The sequence below is a fragment of the Poecilia latipinna genome, unplaced genomic scaffold, assembly GCF_001443285.1.
Source record: "Poecilia latipinna isolate Pla-1442-1.1 unplaced genomic scaffold, P_latipinna-1.0 Scaffold4156, whole genome shotgun sequence".
NCBI classification, from domain to species: Eukaryota; Metazoa; Chordata; class Actinopteri; order Cyprinodontiformes; family Poeciliidae; genus Poecilia; species Poecilia latipinna.
Window position 1 is genome coordinate 1 of NW_015116772.1, and position 17,792 is coordinate 17,792.

The 17,792-nt window shown below is 39.3% G+C and overlaps 1 protein-coding gene across 1 annotated transcript in view; it reads left to right on the forward strand.

Annotated features, from left to right (window-relative positions):
- Positions 1 to 2,579: 2,579 nt before the first annotated feature.
- The window catches only part of LOC106942279 (roundabout homolog 2-like), a gene marked incomplete at its 5' end in the record, with an annotated part of 26,295 nt that continues 11,082 nt past the window's right edge, over positions 2,580 to 17,792 (forward strand). The window contains 12 exons of the mRNA XM_015025523.1: positions 2,580 to 2,737; positions 2,969 to 3,089; positions 3,227 to 3,365; positions 5,788 to 5,924; positions 7,245 to 7,256; positions 7,756 to 7,880; positions 10,175 to 10,346; positions 12,911 to 13,116; positions 14,711 to 14,792; positions 15,492 to 15,657; positions 16,212 to 16,378; positions 16,472 to 16,593. Coding sequence (XP_014881009.1) covers positions 2,580 to 2,737; positions 2,969 to 3,089; positions 3,227 to 3,365; positions 5,788 to 5,924; positions 7,245 to 7,256; positions 7,756 to 7,880; positions 10,175 to 10,346; positions 12,911 to 13,116; positions 14,711 to 14,792; positions 15,492 to 15,657; positions 16,212 to 16,378; positions 16,472 to 16,593 — 1,607 coding nt within the window. The remainder of the gene's footprint in view (positions 2,738 to 2,968; positions 3,090 to 3,226; positions 3,366 to 5,787; positions 5,925 to 7,244; positions 7,257 to 7,755; positions 7,881 to 10,174; positions 10,347 to 12,910; positions 13,117 to 14,710; positions 14,793 to 15,491; positions 15,658 to 16,211; positions 16,379 to 16,471; positions 16,594 to 17,792) is intronic.

Consider the following 17,792-nt stretch of genomic DNA (forward strand, 5'->3'; position numbering starts at 1 on the left):
TTTTTTTAGTTTTCACTTACTTCTCTGTCAGTATCTTTACACTTCATGTACCCAATTATCTAGTTTTCAAGTTTTCCCCCTGTTTACGTCTGAGTTTTAAAGCCTCCCGGGACACGATTTAGAAAAGCATTGTCAACACGGGGACAAGCAACGCTGTTGTGTGCCTGGACGGATGCAACGTTGCCTGCAATGGAATGGGTCACTAAGCGTACACTACAACATGACAGCCAACCAGGCATACGTCTGTGCCAAAGTAGTGTTGCAACTGAGACTCGTTTACAGCGGGATGTGATTGACAGCTGGGCCAAAGGGCCACTGGCTGCTTCCTGATTTCCTTTTCACTCGAGGTGTCCTCGGGGACTTGGAATTCATGCTACGGTATATCTACAGAACAATTTATGGCATTAATGAGGATAAAAGGCAGACTGAGCACCATGCAGGTTTATGCTGCTCGGAGTTTTACAAACTATCACTTACAGTGAGATATAATTAATCTCTCCCAGTTTTCATTAATTCCTCATACGTTAAAGCAGAAATGACAGTCTGCTGCTATTTTTTTATTTTTTATTTTTTATTTTTTTTATGCAGAAGCCCATAGCTCTTTGATGAGAAAAGGTAAGACGCATCAGTATTTTATTTTTACGGCTGTGATTGATGTCACACACTGCTCTTTATTATTTAAAACGGGCCTACAGCAAGGCTTTGCGCAAAAACAACATGTCACAAGCTATTAATGCTAAGGAGTTACAAATTATTGCAGGATCCAACGTACAATCTCTATTTTTAAACCTAATCCCAACGACGGCGTACAGTGCAGTCTTTCCTGCAGCTACTTAAAGCGGCGGCAGCTTTTAAACAGATATTTGTTTAGCAGTTCTGACAGCATTATGGAGCTTTGAAGATTTGTTCCTTTTAACTTCACCTTAACTACCTCATACATCTGGTCAGGATGCGTTCTCTTGGCTTGTGCGGTAATTGTTTGACACGTACTGTTGGAATAATGAAAATAAGATGCAGATATTCTTAGATAAATGAAAATGTTGACTTGGGAATGATAAAAGTGTTCAAAATGGAATTCTAATGAACTAAAAAGTGTGTAGATGTGAGATAAAAATGGAATAGTGTTATATTTTACCCACGCTTGGCTTTGAGAGCTATTCTTTTTATATAAAATAGTCGTCGCCCTCCTTCCAACTGGTGTGGATTCCTTGCAGAGAGTAATGAAGGAGTTTCCATATATATATATTTATTTATTTATTTTTTTTGAAACAAGTACTATAACTGTGCTGGAACAAGTCTCTGAAATTTGTTGCTATCACTGAGATGTTTTGAAATGTGCGCCTCCTAAAAGAGGCCTTGCTGCTATTTCACAGGTCTTTATGAAGGACTGTTTGATCCAGTTGATACCCTTAGTCACTTGTACTTTCTTTTCAAATTTGTACGCAGCGTACTGCAAATGCATTTTCAGGAATCCAGGGCCTGATTCCGTGTCTGCTTGCAAAAGAACAGGCTCTGCTTTTTCCTTTCCAAGGTTTCGTCAGAAAAACAGACTCAACCAAACTAGTGATTTTATTGAAACAACTGATTTCTTTCAATCTTATCACTGAAACATTTTTTGCAGTACTTTTATTATGGACAGCCTTCAGTTTGAGGCCCACAGTGAACCTTCTTATACCCCTGAGTTGATGTTGGCATATAAGGCTTTAAAACATCACTGGCTCGTGGCTCGGCTCATAAATATTTTCACTGACCACAAGCTGCTTATATTTACCAAAGCAGAGATTACATGCAAGTTTTTTTTTGTTTTTTTTTAACTCATACTTATCACATGAGCATCAATCATTATTCTTAACCAGTACATGTTTTGTTTTTTCCTTTTTTGATAAGCTTCAGAGGACATAAATTATATAGAAAATGTGTCTTTTGACTCTTTTACATCTGCTCTGTTTGCAATATTGAAGGTTGTTTTAAATTTATTTCTTTGTATATAATTTAGCTTTTTCTTTTATTACACTACATTCAATAAACTCAAACTAAAGGAAACTAGTTTATAGTTAGAAGGTAATAAACTGTGGGGATTTTTCTCAAAAAAAAATGGAGAGGTCACCTTGTGTGGTTGTATGAAATATGAAGATTTTATTTTATTTTATTTTTTTTGGTGAATTCTTTACTGATTTTTTTAACATATACATTACAAACTTAAAAACTTTGACCAGTAAAGCTAAGTCAGATGTCAATGTATTTTTTGTTCTTTTAATTTTGAAATGTTTAATCTTAATTGTAGGAACTTGCTACTTAGCCTGTAGATGGATTTAGACGTTTTATGTGTGATATTTCTCTTGTTGTGAATTATGTCTTTCTCTTATGTGTCTGCTGTATGCACTTGCACTTTGCAATCTACCACCAGGGCTTGGCCTCTATTTTAGAAAACTGTGAAATACTTGCTAAAGAAAAGATCACTTATTCTAAGAGTGACCTTTTGATTTCCAAAACCAGCTGGAGGAAGTCAAATATTTAAAGAAATCATACATCATTACATTTAAAATAGGATTATGTGTTACATCTGCTTTCGATTCTAGTGTTGCGAGATGACTTCCGTCAGAACCCGCAGGACGTGGTGGTGGCGGTTGGGGAAACTGCGAGTTTTGAGTGTCAGCCTCCGCGCGGGCATCCTGAGCCGACCGTATTCTGGCGAAGAGACAAAACTCAACTGGATCTCAAGGATGACAGGATCATGGTGGGTTCACTTTCCAAAAACGGACATGGTGGTAACAACAAAGACGAATAAAATGTGAAGCTATGTTGCCAACCTAAAAAAAAAACAAAACGAAAAATTCATAGAAACATGTCAATCATCTTGTTTGCTGTTTAATGAAAAACTGCATGTTAACCTTACGTTTACGTTAATAATGTGTTGCGGTTTAACATATTTTGCTTTGAACTGGTTAGCTAATTTTGCCTTCTTCAGGTCCGAGGAGGAAAGCTGACCATTTCAAATACTAAGAAGAGCGATACAGGGATATATGTGTGTGTGGCCTCTAACATGGTTGGAGAAAGGGAAAGTGAAAAAGCACAACTTTCAGTATACGGTAGGAAATCTCTTCTCCACTCGGTGTATAATGTAAAAACCGGCTAAGTGCAGAAATATTCACTCGCTCTCTATGCACCGACAACATTTAACCCCTTTGCCTAATTAACACCTACGCTGTATGCGATCCTCATTTAGAAAGACCAGCATTTATGCAGCGCCCTGTGAACCAGGTGGTTCTGGTTGATGAGAGTGTGGAGTTCAGATGTCAGGTCCATGGTGACCCGCCGCCTGCTCTGCGCTGGAAAAAAGAGGATGTGGATGTTCCTCGTGGCAGGTGAGGGCCGGGAGTGAATGTGTGCAGTCCATAATAAGCACGTCTGTCGGTGAGCACTGCAGCAGTGAAAATGAGAACATTTAAGCACTTCTAAGTGTTAGGACAATTAAAGAATGATACTTAAAATTCAGGATTCGAAAACGCATGTCAAACATTTTAATTAGCAGCACATTTTCTGCTCAAATAACACACAAAAGTTTGAGAAATGGGTGTGTGTGTGTGTGTGTCTGGGATGTGATGTGTGGATGCTCGTGTAATTCAAACCATATGAGGCCTCTACAGTACAACATGATGCAATCCAGTGTAAGAACACACACAACTGATATCAGAATTTACTGCAGAATGTCTCACCAAACACTCTTACAGATGGACTGGATATTAATAATTTCAAGTCATTGTTGGACTTTGTGGGGGCTAATCCATAACAGTGGGCAACATTAAATACACTGATCAGCCATAATATTATGACCACCCTCCTAATATCGAGTGGTTTTCTCTTTCTTGTTAGAAACATGTCTTATTATTTGACGCTGCAGTCAGATGTTATCTGCTGGCTCAGGAAATCAATAGAAAATTCATTAAAGAAATAGCGAATTGAATGTCTTAACTGAAATGGAAATATGTGCCGTGTCTACGAACCATCAACGTCTATTGCAATTATTATTTTCACTTTTTGACCAAATTGAGACATGTCTTTAAAGGCAATTCAACCTTTTGAAAACATATGCCAGTTGCTGGCAGGGTGCTCTGTTGCGCTGTTAGCTTATCTATATTTTGCTAGCATATTTGGTCAATAAAAAGGGTTCATCATGGTGGAACCCGTCACAGTAACAATGTACAACAAGCTGCAGAACTGAAACAAAAGACCAGGTTATGTCCTCCTATTGTTCAGGGATATAGTAAAGACTTTTGGATATAAAAGCAAGGCAGTAGTGGTCAATGGAGCAGCACATAGAATAAACTGTGATGCTTTGTTATCTCCAGCTATTCTGTCAGACCATTATTAAAATCCAGTAATATACAAGCATTTAATACAAAGTGGACGCCTTGCTTCATCTTCACACAGCAAAGTGTTTTTTTTCCCCAGCTGCCGTTGAACTAATTCTCCTTCTCCTGACTCCTTTGAAGAATTTTGCGCCACTCAACAACCTTATTCTGTTTTTCTCTGTCACACCTGTTTTAATGTTCCTGTTTACCTTTAGCATGTTGCTCATATTCTCCTACAAACCGCTGGGACGCCACTGCAACAGAGTGGTGAATGTTTTTAATTTGAGCAGTTATTAGTAATAATGTCGTGGCTGATATGTTTCAGACGACCATTGCTCGGCTCTGTGTCTGGCAGCCTGCTGACCAACCTGGGTTGCACCCTCTGACTGTAAACTATGTCCTACTTCTAGAACCAGTTTCCCTCACTTTCCTCCTTTCACTTCTTTCATTCTTTTCCAAAACCTACCAGCCTCCTGGGACATATGTATCTGGGTCAGGGATGCGCTGTGAATGGAGTCCTCACCAGACTCTGGATGGACCTCCATAACTACCCCCACCAAACCCATCCCCCACATCGATATTCTGCCCACACCCTTTTGGAACATCTTTTCTCGAATGTGACTTTTTCTCACCCTCTGTAGCATTTCTCTGCCTGACTTGTCTTCCATCTTTGAATCAGTATGGCTGGCTAGACAATTTCACAAGATCTTTCATGCCAAAGGGGACCCAGGAGAGGGAGACCTAACTCCTTGCTCCCCTACTCATTTCGTCTCTTGGCCCTTCGAGACGCTTATCTAAACTCGGCTGGCTGAGATGGTTCTCTCACTCTTAACTGCGCTGCTGCCGTCTCACGTTTGCTTCGCTGATGGATACACTCAAATACATGGAACATCTCTATGAATTAGTTATGTTTTACTGCTTGGGCCAATCATCACATTCAGTTTGTCAGACTGTGCCACTCCCTTATTGTCAGACTGTTTGTCTGTGCCTCCTTCTCTCTCTCTTTCTCTCTCTTTCTTCTTCTCTCTTTCTCTCTCTCTCTCTCTCTCTCTCTCTCTCGCAGAGACACACACTCTCATGAACTATACAACAACCCACACTACAGTGTGGGCTCTTTATGAATATTGAAATAGTGGAACAATAAGAGTTCTAGCTGAAAGCCCCTTTCATTTTTCTGCGCCTTCATCTCTGAGTTTAATTGCTCTTCTTTTCATCCCATCCCCAGCAATTGCCTGAGAAAGTCTGTTGTTATTCTATCAAAAAAATGACACTTCCTTTTTAGAGCTTCCATGCAAAACGTCTCACACACACAAGTTTGCACACCGTAATGTTTGTTTTGCTTCACAGAAATAACTTTTGAATTTGTATTTACATGATTTAGAGTCTTTATTTGGAATACACTTGTAATGTTTAACGTCTCACACCGCTTCTCCAGGTATGACATCAGATATGACAGAGAGGACTCCCTGCTGAGGATAAAAAAGGCATCTGTCAGCGATCAAGGGACGTTTACGTGCGTAGCAGAGAACCGTGTGGGTAAAGCCGAGGCCTCGGCCTACTTGACCATCAGAGGTGGGCAACTGCTGGTGCTCTCTTTATATATATATATATATATATATATATATATATATATATATATATATATATATATATATATATATATATATATTCTTTCTGTTTTTCTTTTTCTTTTTACCAAAGTTTCTTTTAGCCATGTTTTTGGGAAGGTCACAATATGTCTCTCAAAACTTGCAAAACGTTATATTTCTTTTTTGATTCATAATTTGTTTCTGACTCCACACATACAGCTAAGGCTTTCAAGAAAGTTACAGATGACAATTCTTTTTTTTTTTTTTTTTTCATCTGGATAACTTGCCTGGCTAACAATAGCACGTTTACTCTCATGTTTCGATATGACTTGTTGATAGTTTGGCTATTAACATGATACTCCATTGGAATTTGGGAGCTTAGTTTTGTCAGGTATTCCCAATGTCCATCATTTTAAAAAAGCCTTTAATGCCAGTGACGGTAATTACACATTGTTTGTGTCCCTCCATCGAGATACATGAAGGTTCTAAAAGTTAATAACTTCAAAACAACTTGAATTATTCAGCACACTATTTCTTAAGGGTGACTATCTGAGAAAATGGTACATAGTAATAAAGTAACTAATTAACTTTATGATATGGGTTGAATGATCCATTTGTTATTGTGTTGTTATATGAAAAGCACAACGGCAAAAAGTAAAATATTTGGTGCCTTATTGACTTGAACACAACTATTAAATTTAGAAAGTGTTTACATAAGTATGTGTTTAAAAAATAAATATATGTTATGATAAAAAAAATCATATACCTTTAATTTCACTATTAATACTAATTAAATTATTGAAATTTGTATTTTAACAGCAGAAAGCATATTTTTGGTGTGAATTCAGGGATTCACTCAAACCATTGCTTTTTTTTTTTTTTACCATGGCAGTCTCTTATCAGCTCATACTAAATATAGTTATTGAAAATCTCTATTCAGTTGGTTTGATTTTATTTATTGGTCTTTAAATCTCCTTTTGTTCTAGGTCTGTATCACACGCTGCACATCTGTTTGGTTATCAAACAGATCTTTCAACTGCATACATGTATTTATTTTTTATTTTTTAATAAATTTTGGATTGTGGTTTTCTGTATTGCTGTGAGGGTTAGACTCCATGCCATCCCCTGCTTTGGTGACAGAGTTACCCTTCTTGTCCCTGAGCTTCATGGATGGAAACCCAGCTCCATTTCATTCATTTCTGATTTTCATTTCTTTCTTTTCCTGTCCCTCTGTTCTGCTCCTCTGCTTTCCTTCTCTCTGTGTTGCGTGTCAATGTCACCCACACCATTGTTGTGTCACCAGCTCGCCCCGTTGGTAAGTAAGAGGTGATCCCATTGTGCATGAGCTTATTTTATTTCTCGTTTTTGTTGTTTTTATTTTTCAATCACAGACATGTTCAGTATGCATGAGCTCTTGTTGCATTCCACAAGCACAGTCATCAAGTATTTTTTTTAAGACATGCATATCTGCTCTATCAACCTCTGACTTCCACTGGAAAACTTAATATGTATATTCTGAATTCTTCCAGTATGTGGGTTCAGGTGTGGTTGACGTGTCATAGTTCAAACACTACAATAGAGACGACGTTTGAAAATTTATGACATTTCAGTGGCTTGTTTGAAAAGTAGAAATAAGAACTAGTTCAATGAAAAGAAAACACCCAGTGCATGAAATCCTTTAGCTTGCAGCTCTTCGTCTAGTAGAGATACACATACTCATGATATAGTCTAACGGTAACGAGACGTCTACTAGAATACTTTGCCTTTTTATGGTTTTTTTGTTTTGTTTTGTTTTTGTTCATTTTCAAACTCAGAGGCACCTCAGTTTGTGGTGCGACCTCGGGACCAGATTGTGGCTCAGGGACGGACGGCTACCTTTCCCTGTGTGACCAGAGGCAAACCTCAGCCAACAGTCTTCTGGCAAAGAGAAGGCAGCAAGGTGAGCAATTTGAAGAGGTTGGCGCTTGAGTTGGAAAAATAAAGCTTTCATACTTTACTTAGACTTGTCAAGTTTAAAAGCTTGACTTAGACTTGTCTTCTACAGACTTTGACTTGTCTTCTAAAGGCTCAAGACTTAACTTAGGTTTGTGGAGGGACAACAGGGCAACTACTTTGTTTCTGCATTTTATAAAAAAAATTCCAAACATTTGAGTAGAAAATATTAACTTTGGATCTTCTTTGATAGTATTTGACTCTTATTTTGACTCGTATTATCTGCAATTCTATTCTTTAATAGTATTTGAGTCATCACATCTTTAGGCTTAAGATGTACTGTAACAGTTCAATGCAGAAAATGGCCCCGATTTTGAAATTGTGGCAAAAGACCAGTGTTTTTGTGGCATCTGGACTAACTTAGATTAGTTATATCTCAATATCAAGAACTCTTTGATTTATCAAAAAAGGAATGGCGTCGCAAATATTAAATGAATATTCCTTAAAACACAATTTGTGAACTTTTGTAGCTTTAATAAATTCCTAAAATTAGTAGTTTTAACGCTTTGGCATTTTGACCAAGTTGGCTCATCTGTTATGTAGAAGTATTAGATTGATCATCTAGACAGTATAAGAAAAGTCAAAACGCTGATTGGGAAAAATTTTAAATCAACATGTGATGTTGAAAATCCAAGTAAACACACATCAGATTTATTTAAATCAATGTAAAAGACTATTTATATTCTAAAGTGAAGAGATTTTTGGGGATTTTGTAATCAGGTCCGGTAATGCATTGAAGCATCTCTATTGTCGCTGCTCCATTTTTGATAGTGGGATTAAGGGTGTGAAATTAAATCCCTAATCCCAAAATATACAGGATAAGGTCCATTACTTTTGCAGTGACATCACCATATTTCTTTTCTTTACAATTTCAAATATCAGCTGATCATCCAACAACGGCACTTCAATGAAACATTAATACCACCAAAACGTCAGAAAATATTTTGCTTAGTAATTTATATTTGGAAAATTTGAATTCCATTTTGACTTTTGCTTGCAAGGTTCTGTCAGCCAGGTGTTTTCGCTCAATGGTATGAAACTGAATAATGTTGTTTTAGCATCATTGTTGAAGAATTTGAATTGTGTTGATGCTATGATGTCCACATGCGAGCTATGCATTACATATGAGACCTGCAGCATTCATGGGGTGGAAAAATCTGTGCCAGCCCATTTCATCTGTTGATCAAATTGTGAATGCTTGAGGGTCAAAGGTGTAGAAAAGTGATGCTGGAGCATCTTCCTATACAGTTGAAGCAAAATGCCTTAAAGTCCAGGTAAATACACTATAAATAAAAGAATAGATAATATAAATGAAGAGATTAAGTGTATGACGTGACTTTAATCAGACTTACCAAAACATAAGCGTTAAACCTCTCACTCTCGCTGATTTCAACTTTCAGAATATGTGGCACATTTCTCTTTTGCTTCAACCGTTGGTGCACAAACCGACGTCCATAAAGAGCTAGCGCTTTAGCTAAAATGTTTGGATTAAAAAGGAAACAGCTTCGACTAAAAGGATCAACCCAGGTCAGAACAGAATGTGGTTCTGTTCCACATATATTTAATGAAGTGGTCATTTATTATCAATCCACGCCCATCTGACGAGCCAATTCACTTTGCGAGAGACAATGTCATGTGCTGCATTAGCGTCATTAGACATAATGAAAGCAGGCTAATGTCCTTTCCTGTCCATCAGTTGGTCCGCCTGGGGTGCAGAGGCACAGAGCCCTGATGCCTCAATTTCATGGTCATGAGTGCAGGTTATCACAGCAGGAGCAGTACTTTGGTGAGAAACTGTAATTCTAACCAAGCAAAAGAAACATTGACCCCCTTTATTCAACAAGATTGCACATAGCATTTTAGAATATCAGGTTCTGCAGACATGTATTGATTGTAAAACTTATTTCTTTGTTTCCATTGTCATCCAAAATGGATTTCAAAACATGTCTTCAAGAAGAACATCTGAAACTTTGACACCAATGCACATCAGAATAAGACACTAAATAGATTAACTGGTTGTGACACTTTTACACTATTAACTATATAGAAACTAAATCATGCTAGTTCAGTAGTTCGGTAATATGACTTGGCTTTCTTTTATGCTGCTGACGTTCACCAGTGCAGCTGAATTTTTCATAATAAAGTAGTATGTATCTGTCAATACATGTTTTGTTTATAAAAAAGAAAAGAAAACATCTAATCTCAATTTACATTTTTTTTTCCAAACGTTTGCTTTTGTAGGATCTGCTGTTTCCCAATCAACCAGCACAGGGGGACGACCGAGTGTCTGTGTCTGTAAATGGAGAGCTGACCATATCATCTGTGCAGCGCTCAGATGCAGGCTACTACATCTGCCAAGCCCTCACAGTGGCAGGCAGCATCATGGCCAAGGCCCAACTGGAGGTAGCAGACGGTAAGGCGGGACCCAGTAGCACATGCACACCGTCCTCACCTACAGGAAAAGAAAATGATTTTTAGTTATGCGATCTACTGCCGGAGTAGTGCTCGTTTCAGTCCCGAGCCGCTGATTAGTGGGTCGACGTTTCTCTACTTCAGCAATATTGACGAAACTCTAGCACCTCGCTAGCTACTTGCATTATAAATGGAGTGTGTGTTTGATGTTGGTCTAGCTTCACCTGTGATCCCTTTGGTGCTTTCATTTCATGAGAAACACAAACACATAAGCTTTGCAGCACGGCTGACGGTGAACAGAAGCATCTGCCCACACTTGTAGTTTCCTGACAAAGATCTCTTAAGTTCTAAAAGCCAGTCACCCTCAGTCATCTTTTCACTTCCAACTCTCTGTGATGGAAAAATTAAAAGGCAGAAACAGTCTAAAACCCCCTTAAAAATGTCTGCTTTGTGAAGAGACACTTTACACTTTTTTATTTTATTTTTTATCAAAGCTTTAATGTCAGCATTAAGTGCTCAGCCGCTGGCAGCTGGGAGTTGTTTCCACTCCTCATTTCATGTGTTTCTTGGCTTTTTTTTTTTTTTTTGTCGCCCACACATTATTAAATTAACATCTGTGGAAGTGGGTTTTTTCTTCTTTTTTGGGGGAGTCAGAATGACTCGTGTCCTGTCACTCAGAGGAGACAGATCAATATCAAAATGTTAGGTGTAGAATGCGAGCGATGGGAGAAACGTCTGTGACAGATGGGTGTAAACAGAGATGGAGAGTGTTTGCTTGAGGCCTGGGTGGATTTTGGAAGTTTGCAGAGTTCCATTTGTGGAATTACTTAAGATTATCATGTGGCGCATCGTACAACAGGGTTTACATGTGGATAAAAAGTTTTTAAAGGGGCAAATATGGACTATTTATCACTGAATTAAATTTGCATCTGACAAAATCGATTTAAACTTCAAAATATGGCATTTGGCTGGATTAAAATATGCATTTATTCATATGTTCAGCATCTTTGTATCAAAAATAACTTACGTTCATAAAGCCACTCTATTTCATCATATCATGCAAAAGAAAAGAGATGTTTATGTGGGGAAAAAAATGTGGGTGTTAATGCTTTACATATATGGTATTGAGTGAAAAACAGCAGAAACAAGGATTCTAGGGTGTGAGAGTTACTTCTGACAGAAACATTTTATTACTTTGGTGGTTAAAGCTCATTTCGATACAGAAGTGGCCCCTGAAAAAGAGCAAGACTTTAATATCGTAGTTTGCTCTGCAATCACTTGGGATGATGATGAGTTGCCTTACAGAAAGGATATTTTCGTAGAAATGTTCCTTCTTTTTCCAGCAAAGACCAATCTTACGATTGAAAAAAGAAATTATTTGCTTGCTCCCAGTGAAAAAGGGATAAGAAAGTTCAAAATCTCTCGCTGTCCATCCATCATCAATTCTTTTGTTCCCGATCCATATCTCATAACCTTTGTCGTATGTTGAATAGTAGATGGACTGGAAATTCAAGATGTTAGTTTTTGTTTTTTTTCTCCACATGTTTATTCTGGAAGTCTGCAACAGTGTCCACATTGCAGTAGACCTGTCCACCTCTTTCCAGTTGAAACCTGCGGCCTCACTCTTATCCAGAAACGACTGAGTTCTTTAACACATCAGCGAATTCTCAGCACAGTGTCATTCTGAAGCAACTCTCTACATAAAACCAAACTATTAATCTCCTGTAACAGTCAGTCGCACCTGACTTCCCTTCTAGAACATTATGCTGCACTTACATGTACCTGATATTCTGCTTGAAATGCTGTCTGGCTCATTGTGCTGTGGGACTTGTGATAAAGGAAAAGACTTCAGGAGCATGCTGTACACTCTTCTGTGAATGGAGACTCACTTGATAACAGTGGTGAGGAAATTGGAAGCAAGGGGTAGTTACGAGGCTAGGAGAGAGATTCGGCACTCCAGAAATTACTGTTTCAAAGTCCGGAGGCTGTATCCTGCATGATATAACAAGCCCTAAAAAAAAAAAACTAAAAAAAAAAGAAAGAAAAGCTTTAAAGGAAGTGCCTCATTGTTTGGCTTGGCATGCTAATTCAGAGTTTAGTTTTATCTGTGTTTGCTAGCGAATGGAGGGGGGGGACAAGAAAGTGCAGCCATGAGTCACACAGTAGGATGAGGGAGGACAGGCATGAATGTGTGAGAGGTGTTATAAAGAAGCCATGGTAATTAGCACCACGGGTGAAGCATCGTTAATCCTCACCTAGTAATTAAAGCTCAAAGGTGTGTGATGCAGTGCCATGAGTACACCACCCTGATGCAGAAAGGCTGTGCAAAACAGTCACTTCCCCTCACAACAAATCCATCAGACTAGTCGCTAACATGTTGGACGTGCAGCCGCTGATGTAATTATTGCAGCTGCAAATTAACACCTTGCGAGAAGGTCAGCTACCTTTTCCAGAACCGTAACAAGTAGTTAGAAGAGCGAGCTGCTGTTTTGCTCCATGAAAACCAAATAACAGTGGTATGAAAGAATTTGAATAACACCGTTTGACATCGCCTTTTACCCTCAGCCTCCAAGGGCCGCCCACCACCCATCATCCGGCAGGGCCCGTCCAACCAAACGCAAGCTCTGGGAGGCGTGTCCGTCCTCCGGTGCCAGGCCTCAGGAGATCCAGAGCCGACAGTCACCTGGAGGAAGAACGGGGCGAATCTGCTTGGACTAGACCCACGATTTTCCTTACTCGAGCACGGCAGCCTTCAGATCCAGAACACAAGGGTGGGTTAGAGTGGATTTTCCCAAAAAATAATAGTAGCTTATGTTTCTTTTTGACTCTGCTTATTGTTTTTTTCATTGTTTTTTTTTTTTTTTTTAATTACAAGATTGTGTGTCTCGATAATTGATTTCACCCCTAATTTTGACAAATCCAAAGATGCCAAAAAATCCTTAACATAAAGCAGAAATCATAAGAGATAACTTATCATTTAGTCCCCCCTGACTCTGGGTTAAACTGTTTTATAGAAAGCATTTGGCTGGGGAGCACGACGCTTTCACAAGCATCCCTTTCAGTTTGTCAAACCTGAAGTGTTAAACATAATTGCAGGAAAACAAGTTTCACCCAGAAGTGGTTCTGTCAGGTCCTCTAACCTGATGCAGCAGATGGGCTGTTAGACGGAACAATCTCAGAAGTCCTCCGTCGAAACCATCTGGAAAATAGAGACTTTCAAAAATGCTTGTGATTGGATGGAGCACATGGTGGGAGAAAGCCGCTGCCGTTGACGACAACGTCTAAAAGCTCCACGAAACTGACAAGGCAAAAAAATGCTGATGTGTCCCAACAAAACATGAAATCCTTTGCTTTGTCACAAGCTTGAGTCTTATCTTAATTCAAAATCAAAAGCCACCAGAAGGACAACAAAATCTGGATTATTATCATTGCTTTATTTGCGCATCAAATCCGATGCTGCACTTTGAAGAATAAAGGGAGATTTGTTTGTCAGGTGATCTCAGCCGAGCGTAATTCAAAAGGACAAGTGCAGTCAGCTTGCTTTTAAAAGATGAATAGCAAGTATTGATTTTTATAAGTCGTTAAACGCTGCTTTTTGGTTTAAATCTCTGAGGCAGCAGTTCGACTCAAGGGCTAGGGTACAGGAACTGGTGAGTCGAGTCTGAAGGTGGTGGTATAATGGAGAATCCGCTGCACACAGTGTCATATTAAAGCACCACTCTTATGTCACTTCTTCCTCCTTTTGGGAGAAGGAGGTAGAGGAGTGACGTAAGTCTCTCTAAACGTTGCCGGTATTTTAAAAAAATAAATAAAAATCGTCGTCGTATTTCTCATTTCCTGTGTCAGCGCTGGATATGGGAATGTTGATGGTTATGGGAATGGCATGTGACCACTATTGGAGAAAATCAATTAAGAAAATTAATGTGAGCTTTTAATGGCATCTCTCTCTTTTTTTTTTTTCATTGGCCAATGGTAAAGTTTCCACTTATCCACTCTACAGATTTCCCCGTGCCAAATGCAGGCCAGGGGAGGTTAATGCATTTTTACTGTAGTGCTGGCTGCAAACCTCCTTCAAAAGCCCAGACTGACGCAGGAGCTTGTAAAAGCCATCAGGGATCACAGTTACAAAGGCTGTTGCACTCAGCTGAACACGGGGACAGAGAACAAACTTGAAAGCAGTATCATGTGTGACATGGATCTGTGGAAAATATTTATGGGCTGGATTTAATCGGCGGCGCTGTCTTCCAACTGTTTGTTTTTTTAATGTTGTGTTGCAGCGCCGGAATTAGACTGTCATGTAGGACATTAAATATGAGCTGAATAATAATAATATCATTAATAATAATCATAATGTGGCTTTCACAGCTGTCTGACTCCGGACTCTACACCTGTGTTGCCACCAGCTCCAGTGGAGAAACATCTTGGAGTGCCTACTTGGATGTCAAAGGTCTGTGGAATATCCCGTCTGACAGATTAACACACTGCCGCAGTAACTTGGAAGCGTATTTATCCTCCTGGAACTTTTGTCACGTTTTGAAACTTTACATCCATAAACCTCTGTTTTTAAAGGCATTTTATGTGGCAGGCCTGACACCATGTGATGCATAATTGAAACGTGAAAAGAAAATACATGGTTTTTAGATTTGCTTTTTGTTTTTTTTGTTTTTGTGAGAAAGGAAAGCTGAAAAGTGTATGTATTCAAATACTTTTGTAAGTACTTTGCAGAGCAATTTGCTGCAAGATCCAAATCCAGTTGTAAGTGTTTGGAGGGGGGTGTTTCATACCAGCTTTGCTCATCTACAGACTAAAGTTTTGCTATCTTTTTCTCTGTGAAATATTTCAACTTCCGTCATAGTGAATGGAGAGTCTATGTTAATAGCAATTTTAAATTTCAAATTCTTTAGACATGGACAGTACAGTTGCATACCACACTTTTCAGCTATTTCTAAAACAAACATAAAAAATAAAATCATAAATCATTTTCCTTCAGCACAACTTTCGGTTGGTCTATGACAAAATCCCAATCGATTGTAGCGAAGTTCATTGTTGTAATCCAACAAATTGTGAAAAAGTTTGAGGCGTATAAAGCATAGCGCCTTCCCTTTGAGTTTGAGAGTTATTAATTCAGCCTCTCTCCCTTCCTCAGACTCCACTGACCTCATGGATTTCATGTCGCACAACACAACCGCCCTCCCTGGGCCGCCCTCCAAGCCAGAGGTCACTGACGTTACCAAGAGCAGTATCTCATTGTCATGGGAACCGGGGCCGGAGGCGGGTTCCCCAGTGTCCTCCTATGTCATTGAGGCTTTCGGGTATGTCTGTGACCTATGCCCACGAGCAACACTTAGTGACCCAAACTTTCATGGCAACAGCAGATGTACGGGGTCTCTGTGGGGAATTCAAGCAAGTCAGGGCGGGTTCAAGCAAAACAAGTCTGCAATGTAAGAGTGAGGAAATGCTCATGTGTTTGGGGGAGATCTACAGATTTTTGACCAAAGCCCATCTCTGGGCCACAGGAGCCATCTCCTTCCTGAGCATTATGATAGTGTTGGACATCCCCATTATGTCTACATTCGGATTTGACATGGAGAGATTAGCGAATCCATATCAGTGCAGACGGAGCGTCTGTAAGTCATGTTATTTTTGGAACTTTGTAGCAACATTTGAGCAGCACTTACATGGAACTCCATAGCAGTGGCGCATACGTCCGAAAAACCTATGTTCTTCTGGCTTACCGGGAGATCAAATGATGTATGCCGCATTATTAGATGCAGAGAAATGCTGCCTATCTTCCTCAGCATCAGCAACACAAGGCACATAGGCAGTAGTCTATCGCGTGTTTAATTTGATTCATTCTTTATTACAGTCAGTCTGTGAGTAACAGCTGGCAAACAGTGGCCGACCACGTGAAGACCACCGAGTTTACCGTCAAGGACCTACGACCAAACACCGTGTACCTGTTCATCATACGAGCTGTGAATGCTCAAGGACTCGGGGATCCAAGCCCAATGTCTGAGCCCGTCCGGACGCAAGGTGAGGAGATAAGACTGAACTGCAATAAATCATTTGTGTTAATTATCTTTGACCTACGTGGCTGCATCTCTCTTTTTTTCCCTTCTCCCTCAGACATTAGCCCCACAGTGCAGGGAGTAGACCATCGTCGTGTGCAGAAGGAGCTGGGAGACGTTGTGGTCAACATGCATAATCCTGTGGTCCTCAGCTCCACTTCAGTGCAGGTCACGTGGACGGTGAGAATACGTAAAATTAGGGGAAAAAGTTTAAAGTTGAGCATTTTATCCCTCTTTGACAATGTGACGAAAATCGGCTTGAGCTTTCTGCTTTTGCGTGCCTGTGTGTTTTGAGCAAGTTGGCATATGTGGGGCGAGAATGACATCACTGGTACACATTCAGTGTGAACACCTGCTGTTTAAATTGGTTTGAGGTGAAGCTAAAATAAAGACTAATGTTTGTGTTCAGGCTAAATACATCACCATTAGGAATTGCATGCCCCACCTTTGAGTGCAGACTGCAGGCAACACTTTATCCAGGGAATAATATTTTACTCTGCTGGCTGGGTCTCTATGGCACCTTCCAGAGTAGTACACTTCAGATAGGTTGGAACCAGACTGTTACCTAATGCTTTCCAAAAATGGCATCCGTGTGTGATAAACCAGATTTTTTGAAACAGACTGGTTACACAAGCATTTGATCTTTGTCCATTTTTGATAAGAACCAGCATATTAATTACCGCCACAGGTTTAATTGTCAAAGCCGGATATGAGCCAGGATAGATTTGACCTCATGTTGAAGAAAGAAAAAAAAAAAGAAATAATAAAAAGAACAAAAAAAACTCACTTTTGCTGAATGCAATAAAAGTCCCGAGAGAAGGATTGCATGCATAAATTTACTGTTTTTCCAATTTTTAATATTGTATATCTAATAACATTAATTTGGCATTCCGCTACACAAGATGAAAATAGTGACTCTGGCCCAGTTTCCTGCTGGTTTTCCTCATTTCATACTTATTAGATCACAGATCCAATCTCAACTCAACCATTTCTTATCCACAGGGTCATTCTGGGGATATGCTAGAAAAAGTTCATGTTTTTCTGCGGAAGAAGATTGTGTGGGTTGTCCACAGTTTGTCAATTATAGCCGCAAATTTCAATAATTGACATTTAATGTCGTAGATCAATACCATATAGTGCATAATGTCTGAAGAGGAGGGAAGTTTTCATGCAAACACATTTGTTAAAGGTATCATTTGTAAATAAAGACCTGTGAAAGCTTCACAGGTTTGTTAAAGAACTGGTGCGACAGCTGGTAGTCCTCCACCAGCCTTAATTTATGTAAGAGTTGCTCAAAGACTGAAGTTCTGGAGGGAAAATAAACGAATGCAATGTTTTAATTTTTCTATCTCTTCACAATTATATGGTGTTTTGTTTTT